The sequence below is a fragment of the Gadus macrocephalus genome, chromosome 16 (genome assembly GCF_031168955.1).
Source record: "Gadus macrocephalus chromosome 16, ASM3116895v1".
Taxonomy (NCBI): Eukaryota; Metazoa; Chordata; class Actinopteri; order Gadiformes; family Gadidae; genus Gadus; species Gadus macrocephalus.
The window spans coordinates 22,074,121-22,095,322 of NC_082397.1; the positions used below are offsets into that span (position 1 = coordinate 22,074,121).

The 21,202-nt window shown below is 47.5% G+C and overlaps 3 protein-coding genes across 5 annotated transcripts; 2 read left to right on the top strand and 1 right to left on the bottom strand.

Annotated features, from left to right (window-relative positions):
- Window positions 1-1,508: 1,508 nt before the first annotated feature.
- Window positions 1,509-7,016, bottom strand: sars2 (seryl-tRNA synthetase 2, mitochondrial). The gene is made up of 16 exons (XM_060075296.1): window positions 6,713-7,016; window positions 6,398-6,493; window positions 6,105-6,134; window positions 5,828-5,968; window positions 5,615-5,669; window positions 5,390-5,453; window positions 4,746-4,851; window positions 4,583-4,630; window positions 4,217-4,325; window positions 3,893-3,938; window positions 3,723-3,810; window positions 2,927-3,039; window positions 2,623-2,716; window positions 2,386-2,478; window positions 2,126-2,191; window positions 1,509-1,982 (listed from the first exon to the last, which is right to left on the bottom strand). Exons 1-16 carry the CDS (start codon window positions 6,986-6,988, stop codon window positions 1,842-1,844), a joined length of 1,566 nt encoding a protein of 521 aa, XP_059931279.1. The 5' UTR covers window positions 6,989-7,016; the 3' UTR covers window positions 1,509-1,841.
- A 276-nt stretch (window positions 7,017-7,292) lies between these two features.
- si:dkey-260j18.2 (uncharacterized protein LOC325231 homolog) lies at window positions 7,293-12,213 on the top strand. Its single transcript, XM_060075580.1, has 5 exons — window positions 7,293-7,816; window positions 8,608-8,761; window positions 8,900-8,978; window positions 9,098-9,325; window positions 9,706-12,213. Exons 2-5 carry the CDS (start codon window positions 8,608-8,610, stop codon window positions 11,204-11,206), a joined length of 1,962 nt encoding a protein of 653 aa, XP_059931563.1. The 5' UTR covers window positions 7,293-7,816; the 3' UTR covers window positions 11,207-12,213.
- A 678-nt stretch (window positions 12,214-12,891) lies between these two features.
- slc5a2 (solute carrier family 5 member 2) lies at window positions 12,892-20,774 on the top strand. Of its 3 annotated transcripts, XM_060075577.1 has the most exons (15): window positions 12,892-13,233; window positions 13,417-13,488; window positions 13,709-13,813; window positions 14,648-14,707; window positions 14,849-14,953; window positions 15,129-15,234; window positions 15,387-15,467; window positions 16,221-16,450; window positions 16,746-16,881; window positions 17,784-17,891; window positions 18,256-18,406; window positions 19,043-19,211; window positions 19,478-19,693; window positions 20,152-20,287; window positions 20,407-20,774. In XM_060075577.1, the coding sequence occupies exons 1-15, from the start codon at window positions 13,120-13,122 to the stop codon at window positions 20,625-20,627; spliced, it is 2,010 nt and encodes a 669-aa protein (XP_059931560.1). In that variant the 5' UTR covers window positions 12,892-13,119; the 3' UTR covers window positions 20,628-20,774. The 3 variants fall into 3 exon arrangements, with proteins under 3 accessions (XP_059931560.1, XP_059931561.1, XP_059931562.1); XM_060075578.1 differs by lacking the exons at window positions 12,892-13,233; window positions 13,417-13,488; window positions 13,709-13,813 and adding an exon at window positions 14,332-14,447; XM_060075579.1 differs by lacking the exons at window positions 12,892-13,233; window positions 13,417-13,488; window positions 13,709-13,813 and adding an exon at window positions 14,337-14,428.
- Window positions 20,775-21,202: the final 428 nt, after the last annotated feature.

Here is a 21,202-nt window from a genome sequence, read left to right on the forward strand (position 1 = left end):
CCCGTCTGGTCCTTCTAGTGCCCTTCCAGTGCCCGTCTAGTGCCCTTCCAGTGCCCGTCTAGTGCCCTTCTAGTACCCTGATAGTGCCCTTCTGCCCGTCTGGTCCTTCTAGTGCCCTTCTAGTGCCCTTCTAGTACCCTGATAGTGCCCTTCTGCCCGTCTGGTCCTTCTAGTGCCCTTCTAGTGCCCTTCTAGTACCCTGATAGTGCCCTTCTGCCCGTCTGGTCTTTCTAGTGCCCTTCCAGTGCCCTTCCAGTGCGCTTCCAGTGCCCTTCTAGTGCCCTGAAAGTGCCCTTCTGCTCGTCTGGTCCTTATAGTGCCCTTCTAGTGCTCTTCTAACCGTCTGGTGCCCTTCTAGTGCCCTTCTGCCCGTCTGGTGCCCCCATGGTTGAAAAAGTGTGCTAAAGTGCCCTCTATGGTGGTGAAAATTAGAGAAAGTGCCTTATTGGCTGCCCTTTACACGTGAACAAAAATGATGATGATGATGTGCCCTCTGGAGCATGAATATGGCAAACCGAAAAAAACATGTTGTGGTTAGCTATTGAGGTGCAGACGTTCCTCTCTTTGGTGGCTGACGAACGGGGAATGCGAGGCGTTGCTTTCATGTGGCGTCGCCATGACAAACAGCTACATCGAGTGGTACTTAAATCTCCACTGGATAACGAAGCAAAACGCGGATTAAGAGTATGTCAGTACCCATAGTGGAAAAGCGCAATTAGATGCCAATTTAGAAAAACATAATATTTTCAGTTTGCATAATCCGTTTAAAATGTATGTACATTTTTTGAGCGTTCAAGATCATTCAAGTGTAGGTCATTTCATGCACGAGAGACGATAATGGTCAGCTATCACCTCAACATAAAGGAAAACTTCCTTAAATGTTTCCGTAGCTGGCTGTCAGCGGTCGAAGACTGTATGGTAGCGGCACATTGAATTTTCTCCAGTCAAATTTTTACTTAAATGTTAGTAAAGATGAAAGCAGTAAGGCATCCTCCTTTCTTTGGTTAAAATGTGAAAGTGCACAATGATGTGAACAACTCATTTTGGTGTTTATAAAGTCGCTAGAATAAGGGGAAACAGTGTCTTTGAAGCAAAAAAATTTCTGGGAGCACATGTGACAATCATGAGCCCAACTATTCTTTAAGTACTACATGGAGATGTAACAAGTGCCCCGAATGGGACCTTCAAGGCAGCGCTTGCTAAGGTTAGGGGATAGGACCTTCCAGGCAGCGCTGCCTTTAAGGCTCCGTTGGGGGAACAAAACACCATCAAGTTAGAAAAGCCACTGTGTCCGCTGGTGGGGCCCCATGTTGTCCAGAATGTGACCTTTTTATTTTTTCGCCCCTGCCCTTCAAACAGTCTGAGTCCGCCACTGTTTGTAAGTGTGTGGTCGTATTTTCGGATAAATGCTAGGCGTGTGAGTGGTAGGTGTTGTCAATGGTGGCACAGTCGTGGACTGTAAATATAATATGATCCATCACAATATAATGTTAGAATAAAATAACCAGTAAATTATAATAGTTTTTATTAATTTAGTGTTTTCTTATAGAGAACACATTCAGGACATTATAATACATCATTTTAGGATGGAATGTGATAACACAAACGTAAATACAGTGATGGTTGGCCAGCAGAGAGTTGGCCAACCCTGGGCTAAACCAAGCCTGATGCAACACTCAAAGTCATTATAGACAGACACACTAACCAACTCATTATTTCACTGACAACTGATTACATTTGACATACTATGTAAAAAATAAAGTTGAGTCTTCGAAGAGCTGTAAGTATGAAATGGGGGTAGTCATTTATTTGGTGATGTTTGCGGCCTAGGTCTTGTTTTATCATCTGGTCCTCGGCACAGGCCTGGGTGGGCGGCTGGGCTGGTTGGGGCCGATGTATCGGAGAGGAACGGAGGTGGGCTTCTCGATCACTTCCAGTCCTAAGTATGGCTGCAAGGCTGTGGGCACTCGTACCGTTCCCTCCTGCAGGGAGGGGGGGAGAGAGAGAGAGAGAGAGAGAGCGAGAGCGAGAGCGAGAGCGAGAGCGAGAGAGAGAGAGAGAGAGAGTGTTAAGAGTGTGTGTAAGAGTGTGTATGTGTGTTAGAGTGTGTGTGTATTAGTGTTACCTTGGTCTGGTGGGTCTCCAGGATGGCAATGATGGTGCGGGGGACCGCACAGGCTGTGGCGTTCACCTGAGGGCACAAAGAGATGAAGGTAAACCACCACACACACACACACACACACACACACACACACACACACACACACACACACACACACACACACACACACACACACACACACACACACACACACACACACACACACACACACACACACACACACACACTCACACACACACACACACACACACCTCTCCACTTACAGTGTGAGCATACTGCAGACTGCCATCCTGTCTCTCATACAGGATGTTCAGACGTCGGCTCTGGTAGTCTGTGCAGTTGGACCCACTGGAGATCTGACATAAATGAATGAAGCAAAGATTATACGACGCTGACGTATTTTTCTCCATGTGTGAGACACTTTATTGTACACCTTGCCATAAATGCTGGCAGCTGGTAGCCATGGTGATGCCGACACACCATGCCATGACACAGCTCACCTCTCCATAGCTGTTCCTCCCAGGCATCCAGGCTTCTATGTCGTACTTCCTGTGTGCCGGGAGGCCGAGTTCCTGCGTGGGCATGTCCAGCACTCTGTTGAATGAACAACATGAAGAATGGTCAGATCACAGCTGGTACATTTTACATGACAACGAGTTTACAGATGGATGGGAGGAGGACAGATGGACGATTGGAAGAAAGCTCTCTCTCTGTGTGTGTGTGTGTGTGTGTGTGTGTGTGTGTGTGTGTGTGTGTGTGTGTGTGTGTGTGTGTGTGTGTGTGTGTGTGTGTGTGTGCGCAGACCGGTAGTGTAGCTCCAGCGAGGAGAACATCTCCTTCTGCAATGAGAGAAACTCCTGCAGGAGCTTAGAGCTCTCCTCTCCCGTCTCATCAGCGGTCACACCAAACATCTCCACCTACACACACACACACACACACACACACACACACACACACACACACACACACACACACACACACACACACACACACACACACACACACACACACACACACACACACACACACACACACACACACACACACACAGTGAATAATGAAGACATCTTAAGGGGAAATAACACTTTTAAATTAGACTATTATGAACACAACCCAGAATAAATAATGTGTGCTGCTCTGCTTCCTAGACTGCCCCCAAATGGCTTTGATATTGTAATTTAGTAGGCAGCAGATCCGGTCAGATGTGCAGAAAATGTCAGCAAATGTAGACAATAGACTAGAGGAAGTCCCAAAGACATCGGAGAATCCAATGCCCTCGTGTCTGGGTTCACAACCCCATCCAGAACCACACACAGCTCTATATACACAGCTCTACATACACACACACACACACACACATCTCTATACACACACACACACACACACACACACACATCTCTATACACACACAGCTCCATACACACAGATCTATACACACAGATCTATACACACATCTCTAAACACAAAGCTCTCGGATTTTGCGTCATTCCCCGCAATACAAGCCGCCCGGCACAATGTCGTGTCTTGCATTGACTTTGTATGAAATCACGTCACGCAAAAGATCCACTTCACTTTTGGCGTGAACACACCTTGAGTGTACCTTGTTGAAGTGGTGTACTCTGTAGAGACCCCAGGTCTCTCGGCCCGTGTCCGTCTCAGCTCTGTAACACGTGCTGCTGCACACCGACCTGCCGGGGCAATCAACACATCAAATATTACCTAATTATACCAGACAATGTCCTTGGTCCAAAGCCAGGAAGGGCGGCGCACCTGACAGGGAGGTCGGCCCAGTTCACAGCATGGTCCATGAAGAAACCTGGCACAGAGGAGAACACTGTACATCAGCTAGCTTGCAATTTAGAGTCTCGTTGCAAATGACCAGCCTATGCATCTAGCCACTTTTCAAGTATTTGTAATAAATTGGTTTTCAACTGCTTTGTGTTTATAAAAAACAAATGGTCTACCCCCAGTCAAATAAGCTGCATGTTTAGCTAACACATGTCCACATGGTTGACTCAATGGTCAACCCACAATGCAACAGTGCAAGGCGTAATCTAATAATTGTTGGTGGTAAAATGATGTCCTGCGGGGTACCTGCCAGCCCCACTTCTCCAGTGCCAGCCAGGTTGAGGTCAGGGAACTGGAGGGGGTCCAGTGAGTAGACCTGGGAGCGGTGGGCGTTGGGTTGCATCCCACAGCCCTCCTGGAGGGGGGCAGAGTGAGGAAGGGTGAGGCTCATATATTTCTGAGTGGCAATGACTTTTTTTCAATTTTTCCTAATTTGGAGAGTGCATTGGTTCTCATTTCCTGGTATTAAAGAAAAATCGTACATTTAACTCGAATAATGAAATAAACGATTTGAGACAACAATAATTGTTTTACATTTTTCTCAAAAGGTGTAAACAATATTGATTAATAAAAAAGGAATGTGAAAAGGATCCGAGTGGTGTTAATACTCACAAACACAGCCCCCTTCAGCATGTCAGGCACCACCATGGGAACAAAGCCCTGTTACACATCACACATTCACAAAGGGGTTGGAGTTGAACATGCAGCGATCCCATACATAGTGTATAATATACACATACATAATGTATCAGTAACATTTAAATAGAGGCCCCACCCGTCGCTGCAGTGTGTCCAGAGCAAAGTTCTGGAGGGCGGTCTGCAGCCGGGCCCCGGTCCCCCTCAGATAGTACGACCTGTGACCCGAGACATGGGCCAGATGTCTACACAGGACCGCAGAGGGACAATGAACACAACGGTCAATAAAAAAAACGATTTATTCTAACACAGAGTGTAATAAAGTAACACAAAACAAAAGACATGAACTGGATCACAAAATAACTACAGGCATGTACTGAAAGGCAGGGTGAAAGGCAGGGCTGGACACCATATGCCATCCTTTGTCAACATGTTTACACCCCTTGATTCTGAGTAGAAGTGTCTTTTGTTACAAGTACCAAACAGTGTATATTGTTATCCTTAAGTGGCTAACATTAAAAACATACTTTGCGGGTCTTCCCAAAAAATCTATTAATATCAGCGTTTGCAAGTCCTGATGTTTACTAGTCCCAAATGATGCATCACAGATTGTTTTGAGTACCCTGAAATGTACGCCAAATTACATTCTGAAATGGCTGAAGCCATCAAATACATTAACAGTAATAACAGAGGTAGCCCTAACAATATTAAAAATCATTCAACAGTCAGAAACACCAAGTAATAAAAAATAAGAAGAAAATGCAACGCGTCAACCGTAATCACCTCTGTCTGATTAGGCCCAGGTGTTCCCCCAGCTCTAAGTGGCCTTTGGGTTTGAAGTTAAACTCTGAAGCCAGAAAGGAGACAAAACCTGTGTTACAGGATACATCGGCTTTACCTAATTCAACGTCATCCTCTTATTTGCACGATAGCATGAATCTTTGAAAATGAGTGAGAATCTCAATGCAAACAGACAGTACTCAGCAGTGAAGACACAGCGTGGATCACCTGGCTTCTGACCAATCAGCTCCACCACACACGCTTGGCTCTCATCTCCGATTGGCTAAGATAGGAAAATGGGGAAAAACAAGAACAAATAGCGCATCTTTATAAAACATGAAACAGATTACAAATAAATAGATCTGCCTTGGTGCAAGTGTGTATGCATGCACTGTGTGAACATGGATGAGTGGATGCGCGTGTGTGTGCGTGTCTCTGTACCACGTCGGGGTGTGTGGTGTTGGGCAGGCGGAGGGCCCGGCTGTAGTGCTCGGCCTCCAGCTCACTCTCCTTGGGGTAGAGTAGATTCAGCCGGCCGCGGATCTCGCGGCCCTTCTGACGGGCTTGGTTGAATTCCGGCAGCTGTGAGGACCACGGTTAGAAGACTGTGTCACAGTTATTACTCTCCAAGTGCGTCAGATCACCAGGCATGCATTGGGGAGCTGTTGGTGAAATTGCCGCATTGACATAGTATACTCCAAGAGATGGTTGAACTTACATTGGCCAGAGATTTCTTCTCATTCTTCTCCTGTGAATAAGTTATAAATCAGGGTTATAACTACAGCTTGATTTAACACACAAATGAGAACATGTCTAATGAGTGTTTACAATACAATATAATGTAACATTTGTTACTATTAGCTTTATATATGGATACAGATTTATACCAAAACGTAAACACACACACACAAACACACTTTACCGTAGAACACATCAATTTGTTGGTGCATTGAAAAATGTATTAAGAGTGATCTATCAATGTACACAGTGCGATGGAGGAGCCATACTGACCACAAGCAGTCGCACATCTTCACTGACAGTCTTCTTCTGCTGCTCCAGCTCAGAGATGCTGTTCCTCACATCCTGAAGCTGCTGCCATACACTCACCTATGTTTTGGCACGGCACAAACACACATCATTTCCATTTATGAGCAACAGTGCATGCCTGCCCATTGCCCTGCACGACTCATCCTAATCACAGGTCAGGTGAAGGTTTACAACACCTGCAGTATAAGAGTACACACTTGGTACTACACACATACAATAACAACGAGAGAAAAAGTCATGGGGATCAATGCTTGAATAGAAAGTAGTGCAATGTCTTACAATCTCTCTGACATCAACCCCACGCAAGCCACCTTTCCTGTTCTCCACATTGGCTACGACTTTGTCCGTTTCCTCACACACAAGTCGCATATCCAGGTCCGGTTTGTCACTATATCCTTCTCGGACATGATCATAGAGACTACTGCGAATACCATGAGCAAAGCGATTCAGGCTTATTTGATTAGATGATCGTCTTGCATATTCACAAGTTACCGGCTTTAATGCATTGAATGTGACACCTCCTACTCTTGCGACCATACCAATGCAGGTCGCCATGTTTGTTATTCAACTACGGAAGAGCGTTGGTTCAAATGAGGCGGGGTCATGGGCGTGGTCAACATCATGCTGGCCAATCGAATTAGAGCAAGCGTGTAAAACTCATACAGCAAAATACAGTAATGTTTTCTTTGTCACCAGACTATTGTCGATGTAAAACAATGACATAACGCACACATTTTTTACAATAAATTGTGTCAGAAATATTTCGTGAAGAATTGCGTGATTTCGTCATGAATAAACAAAACACACGCTCGTGAACCCCAAACAAAACGTCACAGTTCAAAGGCTGACCAATCAGATCCACAGAAGCATTACTTTGCGGTAATGCGGTTCAGATCCACAGTCTATGGGTTCAGAGAGACACAGCAGGTCCACAGCGAGCGACTGAAATCACCTCATCACCTCCTCTGAGCCTCTGCTATATTTGACAATCTCCCGCTCCACTTTCCCGCCCATGGTTATCTAATGTAGTGCGTTGGAAGAAAGGGACAGTTTGACAACATATTATTGTCCCTGGAGATGATTGGGGTCTGCTCTGCAAGCTAGGCTAGTCCTAGCTTGGGGTTTGACTGGTGGTGGTCTGTATTGGGCTAGATGAAAACCTAGTAGCCTGCTGTCACCAAAGAAGGCCGGTATCTTCAGCCAATAGTCACCTCAGTGTTCCGGGAGCTCCTCGGACAACAACACCAATGATACAGTCCAAACCCTCAGCACGCCTCTTGTCCATACATACATAGGAAGTCGCCCAGGCATACATTATTCCATCAGTTAACGTTAGTGTTGAACACACAAAGCTTCACAGTGGAAACGAGAAGAAGAGCCAAGGTAATTATGAGTTATGTAGCTATCTAATCATCAACGCCACATTGTTACCTAGGAATTCTACATAGGCGCAATTCTAAACGAATCTGTCTAAATGTCTGAAAAGCCAACACATATCTGCTGCATATACTTTCTACAACTACCGTCCTGTCCTTGTTATGCCATTCTGTCGGACAATATAACGCTATGACCCTCCAAAACTTAACGGTGAAACGGTTTGTTAAAGGGGACCTATTATGCTTTTTCGACTTTTATGACCTATAAACGTTGTTATAATGATTGATAGTCATGTGTAACCATACACAAAAAACGATGTAGATTTTCGGGAAACTCTTCCTCTCATCTGGGCGCCTTCAGCATTCTCTGTCAACGCTCGGTTTCGTCCTTCTCCGCCCCCTAGCCCCCCTCCTGCCAACCCAACTCCGTTGTGATTGGTTACCTTCCTTGAAGCGCACGCGCGGGCAGATTTGACCAGGCATATGGGGGCGCGGCAGGAGTGCCTCTACGTAGATGATTTCCCGGAAATGTGAATAAGTGAATCGCAAACGTTGTCCCGAGTGTTTAGCGCTCTGCACAGCCAGCTCAGACTGTCAGCAGGGAATACGTCGAAATGCATTTACGTCATTATTTGACACTTTAGTATGGTTAAACATGACTATCAATCATTATAACAACGTTTATAGGTCATAAAAGTCGAAAAAGCATAATAGGTCCCCTTTAAGGTAAACACATATCTGTCGTTCCAAACTTTCATGACACTGTCAGAGAAGTGAATCATGTCTCACATTTGGCAGATGAACGCGGTGCGTGGGGGCACGGTCACCTGGCGCCCCCTGCCGTGGCAGGACGGGGACGGCGGCGGAGGGGAGCCCCTGTCAGATAGTGACTCGGAGGAGGAGGACTTCCCCGACGACAGTACCACCCCACTGGGAGACTACATCACACATGGTAAACACAGCAACAAATGAGTTTGGGACAGACAGTGGACTGTTTCAAAACCAGTTAGGAGGTCTGCACAAAATGTCTTTGTCTCTTATTTTTCTAACTCCTCTGCTAACCCTCCTTTCTTCGTACACCCTCATTCAGGACTGAAGCAGCTCCTGGACGCCCAGCAGTTGTGCGACGTCACCCTGCTTGTGGAGGGAAAGAAGTTCATGTGTCACAGGTGGGTCTGCATCCCATATTGGAAGTTTTTCATGGGGCAAGCTCTGTAGGAGGTGTCTCTGCAAAGTAGGCAGTGTCTCACCGGTCCCTTCCACAAAAACCCCTTCTGTTTCTGTCCAGAGTGCTGCTGGCAGCAGTGAGCCCCTATTTCCGGGCCATGTTCACCAGCCCGCTGGTGGAGTCTCGCCTCACCGAGATACGGCTAGAGGAGGTGACGTCGTCCGTCATGGAGACCGTCATCCAGTTTGTTTACACGGGGGAGGCGGGGCTTTCTCTGGACACTGCTGAGGATCTGTTTGTCGCGGCCAACCTGCTCCAGGTCATGCCCCTGCAGGACCTGTGCTCCAGGTAACCGTCACCATAGCACGACCTCAACACAGCTGAGCCTTGTGTACTTCATTGAACTGAAAAACAAAGAGGTAGGATCCCGCCTTGGGTCCCATGCTGCCCAGAATCAAGCCTGTTACAGTTAGGTCGGGCCTCTTCACCTGAGTAGTATCTTCACCCCTTCAGGTGGATAAATTACCCAGCTACCATTTACTGAAGTGTAACGTGTCATCTTCAAGTCCCTTCCCATGAGTGATTAGGACACCAATCCTTTTTTCTTTCTCTTTCAGTTAATAAATAATAAAGACATCTAAAAGTACTAAGGTTTTATCCTCCATTTAATGACTCCATCTCCATCACCTCTCATGTCCTTTCCTCTCCATCCTCTGTGTCTCCTCCAGGTTTCTGTTTGAGCACCTGGCTGTGGACAACTGCCTGGGCATGTACTCCCTGGCCCGCTCGCACCACGACCAGCTGCTGCTGCGGGCCTCCCTGAGGCTGGTGGCGCAGCACTTCCCCCGCGTGGCCCGGCAGAAGGACTTCCTGCTGCTGGACCACGGCACCCTGAGCAGCCTGCTGAGCTCGGACCGGCTGGGCGTGGAGTCGGAGGCGGAGGTGTACGACGCGGCGCGGCGCTGGGCCGAGCACCAGCCCCTGGTGCGCTACGCCTACATGCCGGCGCTGCTCCACCACCTGCGGCCGGGCCTGCTCTCCCCGGAGGAGAGCCGGCGGCTGAGCCAGGAGCTGGGGCCGGCGGCGGCGGGCGAGGGGCTGGGGGGCCCGCTGAGGCCCCGGGAGGGCATGTTTGAGAAGAAGATCGTCTGCGTGGACCTGACGCCGCGGGAGGACGACAGCCTGGCGGAGAGGAGCTACGCCGTCGACTGCTTCGACCCGCGGACGGGCAAGTGGGAGAAGCTGGCGGCACTGGGGTCGCTGGTCTGCCCCGGCTGCACGGCCGTCGGGGACCGGCTGTTTGTGGCCGGCGGCATCCTGCGGACGGGCACGGTGTCGGCCGCCGTGCACGAGTACGACGCCGTGCTGGACCGCTGGATGGAGCGGCCGTCGATGCTCCAGCCCAGGGCCATGCTGGGGCTGCTGGGCTGCGGGGACTCGCTCTACGCCCTGGGCGGGAGCAACCGCTCCACCCTGCTGGACTCCTGCGAGACCCTGGAGCTGGCGTCCCTCCGTTGGGGCCCCGGGCCCCGGCTGCCCCTCCCGCTGCGGGCGTTCGCCTGCGCGGCCCTGCGCAGCCGGCTGTACCTGTTGGGCGGGACCACGCTGGAGCAGAACCGGGCGGTGGTGCACTCCGGGGTGCTCATATACCACACCCTGACGGACTGCTGGACGCGCGTGCCGCTGGACTCTGGCGCCACCTGCCTGGCCGGAGGGGTGGCGGTGCGGGGCGGCGTGTGCGCCATCGGCGGGTACATGAGGGATGCCAGCAAGTTCTTGGACGGTAACTACACCAACCTGGAGACGTTGGACGCCACGGGACGCGTGCTGTTCTTCCGAGAGGGGCGGGGGTCCGGCGCAGAGCGGGAGGTCACCGGGGGTGGGGGCACGCTGGTCGGGGAGCGCGGCGTGGCCGGAGGGGGCGGCAGCGACCGCGCCCCCAGTCCGGTGGTGTTCCCGGGCCTCCCCCGGCGCATCGCGGCCGGCGGCGTGGCCCGCTGGAAGCGCAGGATCTACGTGCTGGGCGGGGAGAACGGGTCGCGCTTCTATGACAGCGTGTACTGCTGGAAGCCCGGCTGGCGGAGCTGGGTGCAGCGGCGCGAGAAGCTCCCCAGGGACACCGGCGGGGTGAGCCAGTTTGGCTGCACCACCCTCAAGTTCCCCAAGAAACCCATCCTGTCCCGGCTGAGGGTCGCCAAAGAGGACTGCAAGAAGGACAACGGGGACTAGCCTCCGAGGGACCAGTGGGAGGAGGGTGGAGGCCAACAAGGGCTCATAACGCAATCCACAATTCAAAGTGACCCTTTCAAAGTCCTCAAAACAACAGCTCGTGTCGGGATTTTTTTAAGGATTATTTAATGAGTGCTTCATTTGTTAGACGTTCAGAGATTTTGTTTCTATTCACAGACCAGTGGACCAACAAAGATACAGCTATGGCGGCGTGGGACCTGAATGTAATCTGATGTCATCGTCAGGACGGGGAACAGTTGAAGGGCAAAGCCAATGCATGGATGTATGATTTCACAATCACGCATGCAGACCTGAGTCCTGTATTCTTGTGGTTCTTGGTTAAAAAAAGCTTTCGATACAATTGGATCTTTCAAATTAAGGAAAAGGTTAAAGTGCTGTACTAACCCTCATTTTATTCATGAGAAATATTATTTGTTAGTTATGGCCACTACTTATTAATGGATCAGGAAAAAGCCTAAAAGGTATTTATTTGCAGTCCCCAAAATGTTACTTTTACTAGTCTGCTCTGTTATCGCTTAAACATTGTGTGACAGAAATGGGGGTGTTCAATGAGTTCTCAAACAGAGTAATATGTTGTGCCATAATCTGGCAAGTGGATTTAATAGTCACTCTGATGTTACCAGCTCAAATGTAATTACTTTTTAAGCATTAGGTGGTGCTAAGTTCAAAGAATTACAGGTAAACTGGTAAATATTTACATGAGGGTTCAAAATGGCCAAAATTACACCTTTAAGGGAACGGAAAATGCCTTGAATGTTTATTTATTGTTTGTCTTTTGTGATGTATTTTTTTATTTATTTCAAATTTCCATCATCTCAAGGTCAGCACTTTTAACCACACATACCTGCAATTTATGCATCTGCTTCTTTTTTAGAAATTCTTGATTTGAATACCTTTTGTGTCGTTTTTACCAAACAATTCCACACAATTCACTACGTTTTAGCATTACTTAATGCTTTTTTAAAAAGATACACTAAAAAGATACACTAATTCACTATTATAATGCATAATAGTGAATTTGACAATGGACTAAAGTAATGTACGAAAACAAAACCAGCATAACATAAAACTAGTAAGGACCCAGTGAGAGATAGTATCACAGTTCAGTGATAACGCTGCAACATTGTGGAGAAATTCATAGGCACAAACAACTGAGCATGATCTTAATTTGACTTTCACTTTATCAGCATGCAATAATTGGGACGGAATATGAATGTCCCAATTTACTGTTGTTGAGCGAACAATGTTGGTTTGGAGGTTAGAGGTTTGTTTTTGTTTGAATATTTATTTTGAGTTCATTACCATGTTTGCAATTTTGGCAGGTTTTTCATATTATGCAGCCATTGTTTAATGGTATGTATGTGTGTATGTGTATACAGTTCAGGTCACGTGACTTTTTGAACCAAATTGCAAATGGAGATTTTGTTGGAAGCAATGTTATTGAATAATTAAATGACTATTTGCTTAAATATTGTCTTAAACTGTGCACTTTTTTGATAACTGGAGAAAAAGACACAACCGAACGAGATGTGTTGCTTGTGCGGGTTAATTTCAGGGGCCCTCATAGTTTGTTAGGTTATGTAAGAAGCATACGAGGGAGGTCTTGGAAATGCTAACCTATCTGTTAACAGAACAGCAGTTTTCCAACAGTTCTGTGTTAATATTTAGTGCCATTAGTGCTGATTCTGCTGGTTGCCTCTTGTGCTCAAAGGTCTGCATCCACAGGGCATTCAACCAGCATGTGTTGCTGTCAAGTCATTGGACATTTCCTCCATTCTTTCGAATGATAAAGTACCTTGTTTTGTCTTTTACGCTAGACCATTAGAAGTAAGCAAGTCAAGCTGGATTATTCATCAGTGTGAGAGTTGACCGCGTAAGACGAGATACAGAAGATGGAGAGTCCTCCTGTGGAGTCCGCCTCACCTGGGGAGACCACCATCAGCAACGCTGCAGACATCTCCGTCATTATCGGGTACTTTATCCTGGTGATCAGCGTGGGGATATGGGTGAGTGCCCTTCCTTTCCCAATAATACTTCCAAAACTAAATAACTTTGCTCTGTGCTTTAGGCTCTATGCATCAGCTTAGTGTCCAAACCTCTGAACTGATGATGCGGGTGTCTGTAGGTTCGAATCAAAAGCTGCTCTTTTAAATAAATAAAAACAATGCTCTGTTGGTCTGTTTTTCCAGTCCATGCTCCGGACCAACCGTTCCACTGTGGGGGGATACTTCTTGGCCGGTCGGACCATGACCTGGTGGCCGGTGAGTTTAACACCACATACACAACTGGAGTATATATGTGCTTCCATCCTACTTTTTACTGTACTTCCACAGTAAATGGGGTGCTTTCCACGCCGAAAATACACCACTAGTTTGGATGATTGTGTGTGTGTGTGTGTGTGTGTGTGTGGTAGCATAGTTGAACCTAACAATATTGTGTGTGTGTATGAGATAGCATAGTTTGTTGGTTGGTGTGTTTCAGGTCGGTGCATCCCTGTTCGCCAGTAACATCGGCAGCGGTCACTTCGTGGGCCTGGCCGGCACAGGGGCCGCTAGCGGGATCGCCGTGGGAAGCTTTGAGTGGAACGTAAGTTGTGTGCACACCGGTAAAGCATGACACCGAATGAGTTGATGAATCACCAGGACCATTTGCAGCCCCTTACTGTAAATCAGTGACTCTCCACTGGTGTGTTGTGAGGGCATTTTGAGTGGGTCGCAGAGCATATGGCAAACCTTAATCATTAGATAGAAACCAGTGAATTAACCAACGTTTTAATGTTCATTATGTTCCAGTGGCTCATTATTTCCTTGAGTTTAGCCCCGAGTCTTACAGCTGGTCTGTCTTTATTGACTTTCCATGTTTTTACACCCTGAAGGCATTGTTGATTGCTGCAATATTGATAAAGACGTTTATTAATGTTGGGGTCGGGACTGAATGACTAAGGACACATGGGGAGCCAGGGACAAGTTAATTTTATTCCATCATTATATCGCAAACACAGAACCACAAGGGCCAAGAAAACCCTCAGACTTCTCTCCCCCTGCCCTCCCCTCTGCCATCTGTTGCCCAGTGGGGGGCGCTGTAGGTCCCTGTCAACCAAATCATCCCGCTTTGTTTGTTTCAGACTGCCCTTCAGACGTCTGAACTCATCCCACTAATGTTCCTGCATTCAAGAATTTTCGAGTCCTGCTTATATTGTCTGTGGGTTACTGTATTTAATGTAAAGTTTACAATGTCGGTCCCCTGTCTCTGTTATAGATTCACACCAAACTTAGCTTATGTACAATGCTGTACAGAAAGCAAATTCCACCGACCTTGGTTGTGTGGTTGACAAAGTCACTTGTTGTTCAACAGTCACTTTCGTGTCTAGTAGAAGCTTCTATGTTTTAATCTGATGTTGTGTTTGTTTGGATGCACCAGGCCTTGTTTATTGTGCTGTTGCTTGGCTGGCTGTTTGTACCTGTCTACCTCACAGCTGGGGTGAGTGGTCCCACCCTTCATCTTAATTATCAGTTTACGCGATACACACATCACACTAAATACTTTAATAGCTATCTATAAATACAAGGTTGGGTAAGGTGGAGTAGGTCACTTGACCTCTGCTACCTTTATTTCTCCTAGGTGATAACAATGCCCCAGTACCTGAAGAAGAGGTTTGGTGGCTCCAGGATTAGCCTGTACCTCTCCGTCATCTCCTTGTTCCTCTACATTTTCACCAAGATCTCTGTGAGTCCCCACATCCTACCCAGAGCTCCATCAAGTCCTAGAACACGTCATCAACTCCTGTTCTGTGCTGCTGAAAGAGTAGAGTTTGACGTTGTGTCCTTTCTACGTTCGTACGTGGGCTGAAGACGAAAGATGGTTGTGATGATACGATATGGATGTGCCTGTTGTGTTCCAGGTGGACATGTTCTCTGGAGCCGTGTTCATACAACAGGCTTTAGGGTGGAACATCTACGTGGCTGTCATCGCCCTTCTGTCCATCACGGCTCTATACACTATCACAGGTACGCGTGTGGACGTGCGGGCCCTTGTATGTTCAAGTCTGTCGTCAAATAAGAATAAGAATATGGGTTTTCCAGAACCTCTACATTGGATTTCTCAAGGGTCTTATTAAGTTTGTGTGTGTGACGTATGTATGTGTGCGTGTGTGCATCAGGTGGACTGGCTGCTCTGATGTACACGGACATGGTTCAGACGCTGGTGATCATTGCCGGGGCGGTTGTCCTGACTGCCTTCTGTAAGTACATATTGTTCAGCAATGGGGAGTGGGTCTGATGACTGTATAAATTAATGGCGGGCAACTGTCAATTATTCCTTCATTAGTAGACAACGTGGGAGTCGGACGCAGAGGTGGGAATCTCAACGATAAGTGGGTTCCTTTTTCAATTGATTATAAGTGCCAGTTATTCACTGGCACTTATTATAGCACCTGCGCTAAAAGCAATAATAGCCCTAATAAAGGGTTTGCTCCTTGTAAGAACTAAGGCAGAGTAGTAGACCACACTGGGGAAGATGACAAGCATTGACTGGTGCTTTGACAGACGTAAATTAAATACCTGCCTGCCCATTGTAAATCTTGGAGGCTAATGTGTTTACCTGCAGTGACAGCTCTGTGACAGGGAGGACCAGTCGTCAATGTGTGCGTCCTCCACTAGTTTAATCTCCTAACAGTGCCCTGGTACTTAGTAGCTGCCCCATCATGTTGTGTTGTGAGCGACACTGGTGTTTGTCCTACGATGACACCGCTGTGAGAAGGGTCTAGTGTTGAGTCTTTCTGCGTCCAGCTAACCACCAACCAGCCAAAGCCCATTAGAGGCAGTAGAGGCCGGTCTCTTCCGCATGAGCCCCGCAAACAGACGGCCATAGCGGCTGCATCATCACACAGTGCCAATATTTTTCCGCCCCTTCCCAACCCTCCTGCCTCGTACCCACACCCCTTCTCACCTCCCACCACGCCCCCCTGTCTCGGTCTGTCTCCGCCTCCTTCTAGCGTTCTCCAAGGTGGGGGGCTACGCCGCCCTGCTGGCCCGCTACAGCACTGCACTGCCCAACGCCACCGAGTCCCTGGACCCCCAGCGCTACAACATCTCGGCCCGCTGCTACACCCCGCGGCCCGACGCCTTCCAGCTGCTCCGGGACCCCGTGGAGGGGGACCTGCCCTGGCCCGGGGTGCTGTTTGGGATCGCCATCGTGGGGGGCTGGTACTGGTGCACGGACCAGGTGGGACCCCACCAGATTAAAGGGTTGCAGGCATAAGGAAATGCAGAGTAGATAGATGGCACATAGATGGCTAGTGGATGGAAGTGAAGACGTGCACAGTGAAATATGGAACTTACTCGAACACTTCTCCTCACAAGAGAGGAACAATGTATTCCTCTGACTGAAATTCGTACAAACCAACTGTATCTACATCTGCATATACATTTAGGGCATTTAGAAGATGCTTTTATCCAAAGCGACTTACAATAACTACCTTTGTTAGAAGAAATCTGATAAATCTATTGAGTGTGTGCAGGTGATTGTCCAGCGGTGCCTGGCGGCTCGCAGCCTCACCGACGTGAAGGCCGGCTGCATCCTCTGCGGATACCTTAAGCTGCTGCCCATGTTCCTCATGGTGTTCCCCGGCATGATCAGCAGGGTGCTCTTCCCAGGTCTGCCAGTCTGTCTGTGTGTGTGTGTGTGTGTGTGTGTGTGTGTGTGTGTGTGTGTGTGTGTGTGTGTGTGTGTGTGTGTGTGTGTGTGTGTGTGTGTGTGTGTGTGTGTGTGTGTGTGTGTGTGTGTGTGTGTGTGTGTGTGTGTGTGTGTGTGTGCATTGTTATTGTCACAGTGGCAAAATCTGTTAATTAATAAGTAACGTGACAAACATGCAGGGTCAGAGTGAGAGTCTTATGAAGAGGTATAGTATGGCTTCTTCTTTCATTGGCATGTGCTGCATAACCTTGGAGAGAAACAAAAAAAAACCACATTCAATCTAACGTCTAATTAGTTCATTATCACCACCTGGCACTCATTTAAAAAACAATATTGGCTCCTTTCTACCAGCTGCTCTACCATGAAATTGCCTTACTTTTCATCATAGTGTACAAAGTGCATGTTGTGATGGAGGAGTTCAGAAGTAGAGGGGGAAAGAGGTATAGACTGGTTTGGACCGGCCTGCCAACCAAATGTCAACTGTAAGAATGAGCTGAACCAAAAGAGCTCCCATTACATGACTTCATGTTAGCTGAGTTGAGGGTGAAGTGTGTAATGTAATTTAATTTGCTAGCTGCTTCTAAACTCAGTTAGGGTGTTATAGATACCGCCATTTGCAACAAAGATGGTTTCTATTTGGTTTTGTTCTTTGACAAGCTTTGACTGGTGCTTTGTTTTGTATCGTTTTTTTGTATATTGGAAGACACGAAGCAAAAGATCAGTCCCATTGGCATATACATGTAGATGACGCTCAAAGTCAGTTCCACAACAAAAGCGGTACACATTCAGGTGTGTGTGTGTGTGTGTGTGTGTGTGTGTGTGTGTGTGTGTGTGTTACGGCTGTCTCTGTGTCCACTACCAGACGAGGTGGGCTGCGTGGTTCCCGAGGTGTGTAAGCGGGTATGTGGGACTGAGGTGGGGTGCTCCAACATCGCCTATCCTAAACTGGTGGTCTCCGTCATGCCAAACGGTACATGCACACATTTAAGTTACCTGACCTTTAACAAAAAAACGTTTTATTCTATTCTGTTCTATATAATATATATACTATATAATGTGAAGTGATGTTATCTATATATATATATATATATAGAGATAACATCACTTCACCGCAATCAACATTTTTGTTCTTTGACCATTCACGCAAATGCATTCCTTTTGAAAGCTGTGATCCCTCTTTTTACTATACTCTAGTCTTTGAAATAGCCTAAAAGTCTCATTCATCTTCATTTCAATGAGGTTGGATGATAATTCAACCAAATATTTCCACTAAATATTTCAGAATTTCCCCTGTGTCCATCCCCCTCTCTCCCCCTCTCTCTCTCCCTCCTCAGGGCTGCGTGGTCTGATGCTGGCTGTGATGCTGGCGGCCCTCATGTCCTCCCTGGCCTCCATCTTCAACAGCAGCAGCACCCTCTTCACCATGGACATCTGGACCCGTCTGCGACCGCAGGCCGCTGAGAGCGAGCTCATGCTCGTGGGAAGGTCAGGGTCAACAAGGGCCTCCGGCGGTCCCTTTAAGATAAGATAAGATAAGATAAGATCTTCATTCATCCCTTTTTAGGGGAAATTATTTTGACCCATCCGGGTAGCCGGTGAACACATACACGTGGGGGTACACAAATACAGGTGCACACATGCAGTTACACGCATGGGGGCACACCGGCACTACCGGAGCAGTGGGCTGCCGCGGTGCAGCGCCCGGGGAGCAGGTGGGGGTTTCAGGTGCCTTGCTCAAGGGCACCTCATCCGTGGAGGTTCGGGATTCGAACTGGCCACCCTCCGGTTACCAGTCCAACTCCTTCACCAGTATGCCACGGATGCCCCCTAAGGGGCTCTCTTTGTCATGTCGCTCTATCCTACCCTATTCATTTGCTCTGTGTTGGATGCCACTCAAAGCACTCCATTGGAAAAGAAGCCTGAGAAAGAGCTTTGATATTTCTTTGTTTGATAGATCCCTCTTTCTGAACCAAGTTCACAAAAGTCATTCAATAGTTTGGATCCTCCCGAGCTAAAAGTTTAGTTTTTCCTTTATGACTCATTATCTTACCTTGTCCCAATTAGAAATATACTTTCCCTCCTCTATCAACCTGTATTTCCACCTTGTCATTCCTTCCTCAGAATCTGGGTACTGGTCATAGTGGGCGTTAGCATCTGTTGGATACCAGTCGTGCAGGCCGCCCAGAGTGGTCAGCTGTTTGACTACATCCAATCAGTGACCAGCTATCTGGCCCCGCCCATCGCATCAGTTTTCTTCCTGGCCGTGTTTGTTAGGCGGGTCAATGAACCGGTGAGCTTATGTATTGTGACACCAATGCCCTTTCATGCATAATTAACTAGGAACCGTATTACACTGCAAATTGCTGTTGTTTGAGTCTGAGTCAAATAAATATTCCAAAAGGTTTTACATGTGATGAAATATATATGAAATAAATATAATTACTCGTATTCAAATTCTGAAACTCAGTACATTATCCCAGGAAGTGCACTTCATGAGCCCACAATTATTAAAAATGTCTACTGTTCTCTCTCTCTCTCCTTGTCTCTTAACACCAGGGTGCATTCTGGGGTCTGATGGGAGGCCTGGCGATGGGCCTGTGTCGGATGGTTCCAGAGTTCTGGTTCGGTACGGGCAGCTGCCTTTTCCCCTCGGCCTGCCCGCCTGTGATCTGCGGCGTCCACTACCTGTACTTTGCCGTGCTGCTCTTCCTCTGCACCTCCGTGTTGGTGCTGCTGGTCAGCTACAGCACCGAGCCCCTGAACGCCCAACACGTCAGTGCTTCTATCTCTCTGCGTCATCTGGCAACCGCACCCTGTTACAGCTGTGTGTGCATGACATCATGAGCAGATGGCGGGCATCTTATTGGAAGATGATATTGTCTCGCAAGCCAATCCCTCCCAGGAGCAGGCTTGGAGAGGGTCTGGAGACAATTTGAGGAACACCCTTCTCTAGCAAAGGAGCCATTGTGTAAGATTGGAAACGCTGTTCTCAGTATGACAGCTCCTCGCTGTGTCCCCGCTCCTTTTTCACTTGCACCAGACTCAAGCTAACAAGAATGTACCCTTGAAGGAGGCAAGATGTAGTCCAACGTGGTCCTCCCTGCCGGGAGTTAAAGTAATGAATTCATTTATCATTTTATATACGATTATGCCAAGACTTTGGTTGAATGAGTGCAGGACAGTGAATACTTGTGTGTCGTTGGCACTAAGTGTTGCTTTCCTGCTCACAGCTCCATCGTCTGGTGTTCAGCCTACGTCACTCCAAAGAGGAGAGGGAGGACCTTGACTGGAAGGAGGAGGAGAGAAGGAAAACACGACGCAGAGAGGTGGAACAGAGGAAAAGAGAAAAGGCTGAAAGTGACCCAGGTGAGATCCACAAGATTAAAATGACTGACGCAATCAAGAAGAATGACATAGCAGCATATACTAGCTTGATTGGCTAATTAGGTATGCTTAAATCTATACCAATTTTGTATTTCTCTTAGTGGCTCGAAGGAAAGTCAAGTCTGGTATCCGGCGCCTGATTGGATGGTTCTGTGGCATGGACGGCGGCTCCCAGACCCCGGAGCAAACTGACCAGGAAGTGGCTGAGGCGCCAGAAGAACTGCCTGATATCAGTGAGGACCCCATGTGGAAGCACTTTGTAGATGCCAACGCCATCATCATGATGGCTGTCGCCGTCTTCATGTGGGGTTACTTTGCATAGTTCCACCAGAATGAGACCTAGCATTAAAAAGTACATGATTGTATACCAAATAAAGTCGGTCAAACATATATCCTGAAATTCATTTACATTTTTAGGGCAGTTAAAAAGTTAAAAAGATGAATTAAATGTATGCTTTGTTAAAAGTAATTTGGCCTAGCCGTCTTGGTTGTTTACACTAACACTTTTGTTCTCTACTCTTCAAAGAAGATTTTGGTAATCAGTGATCTCTAAGCAAACTTACATGCAATAGATATCACTTTGGTTCTTGGCTGGTTTACACCATACAGTCTGCATTCACTATTCTATATAGGTTGTGATCAATAACGTTGGGTTGCAACCAAGCACATTCCCGGATCCTCAAATGGTGTCAAGTTATAAAGCCATTACCATCTTCTGTTACCATCTGATGAAATTGTGAAGCTGCACATTCTTTACTTTAAAATGGACAGGGAATCTCAGTGAGCGCCTGGAAAGATTTGAATAAAATCCAAGCAGTGAAGTCCATCTATCATACAAGCTTCAACCCACACACCGTGTGTCCTTGCTACCTAATGATAAGACAATTTTCCACGTTG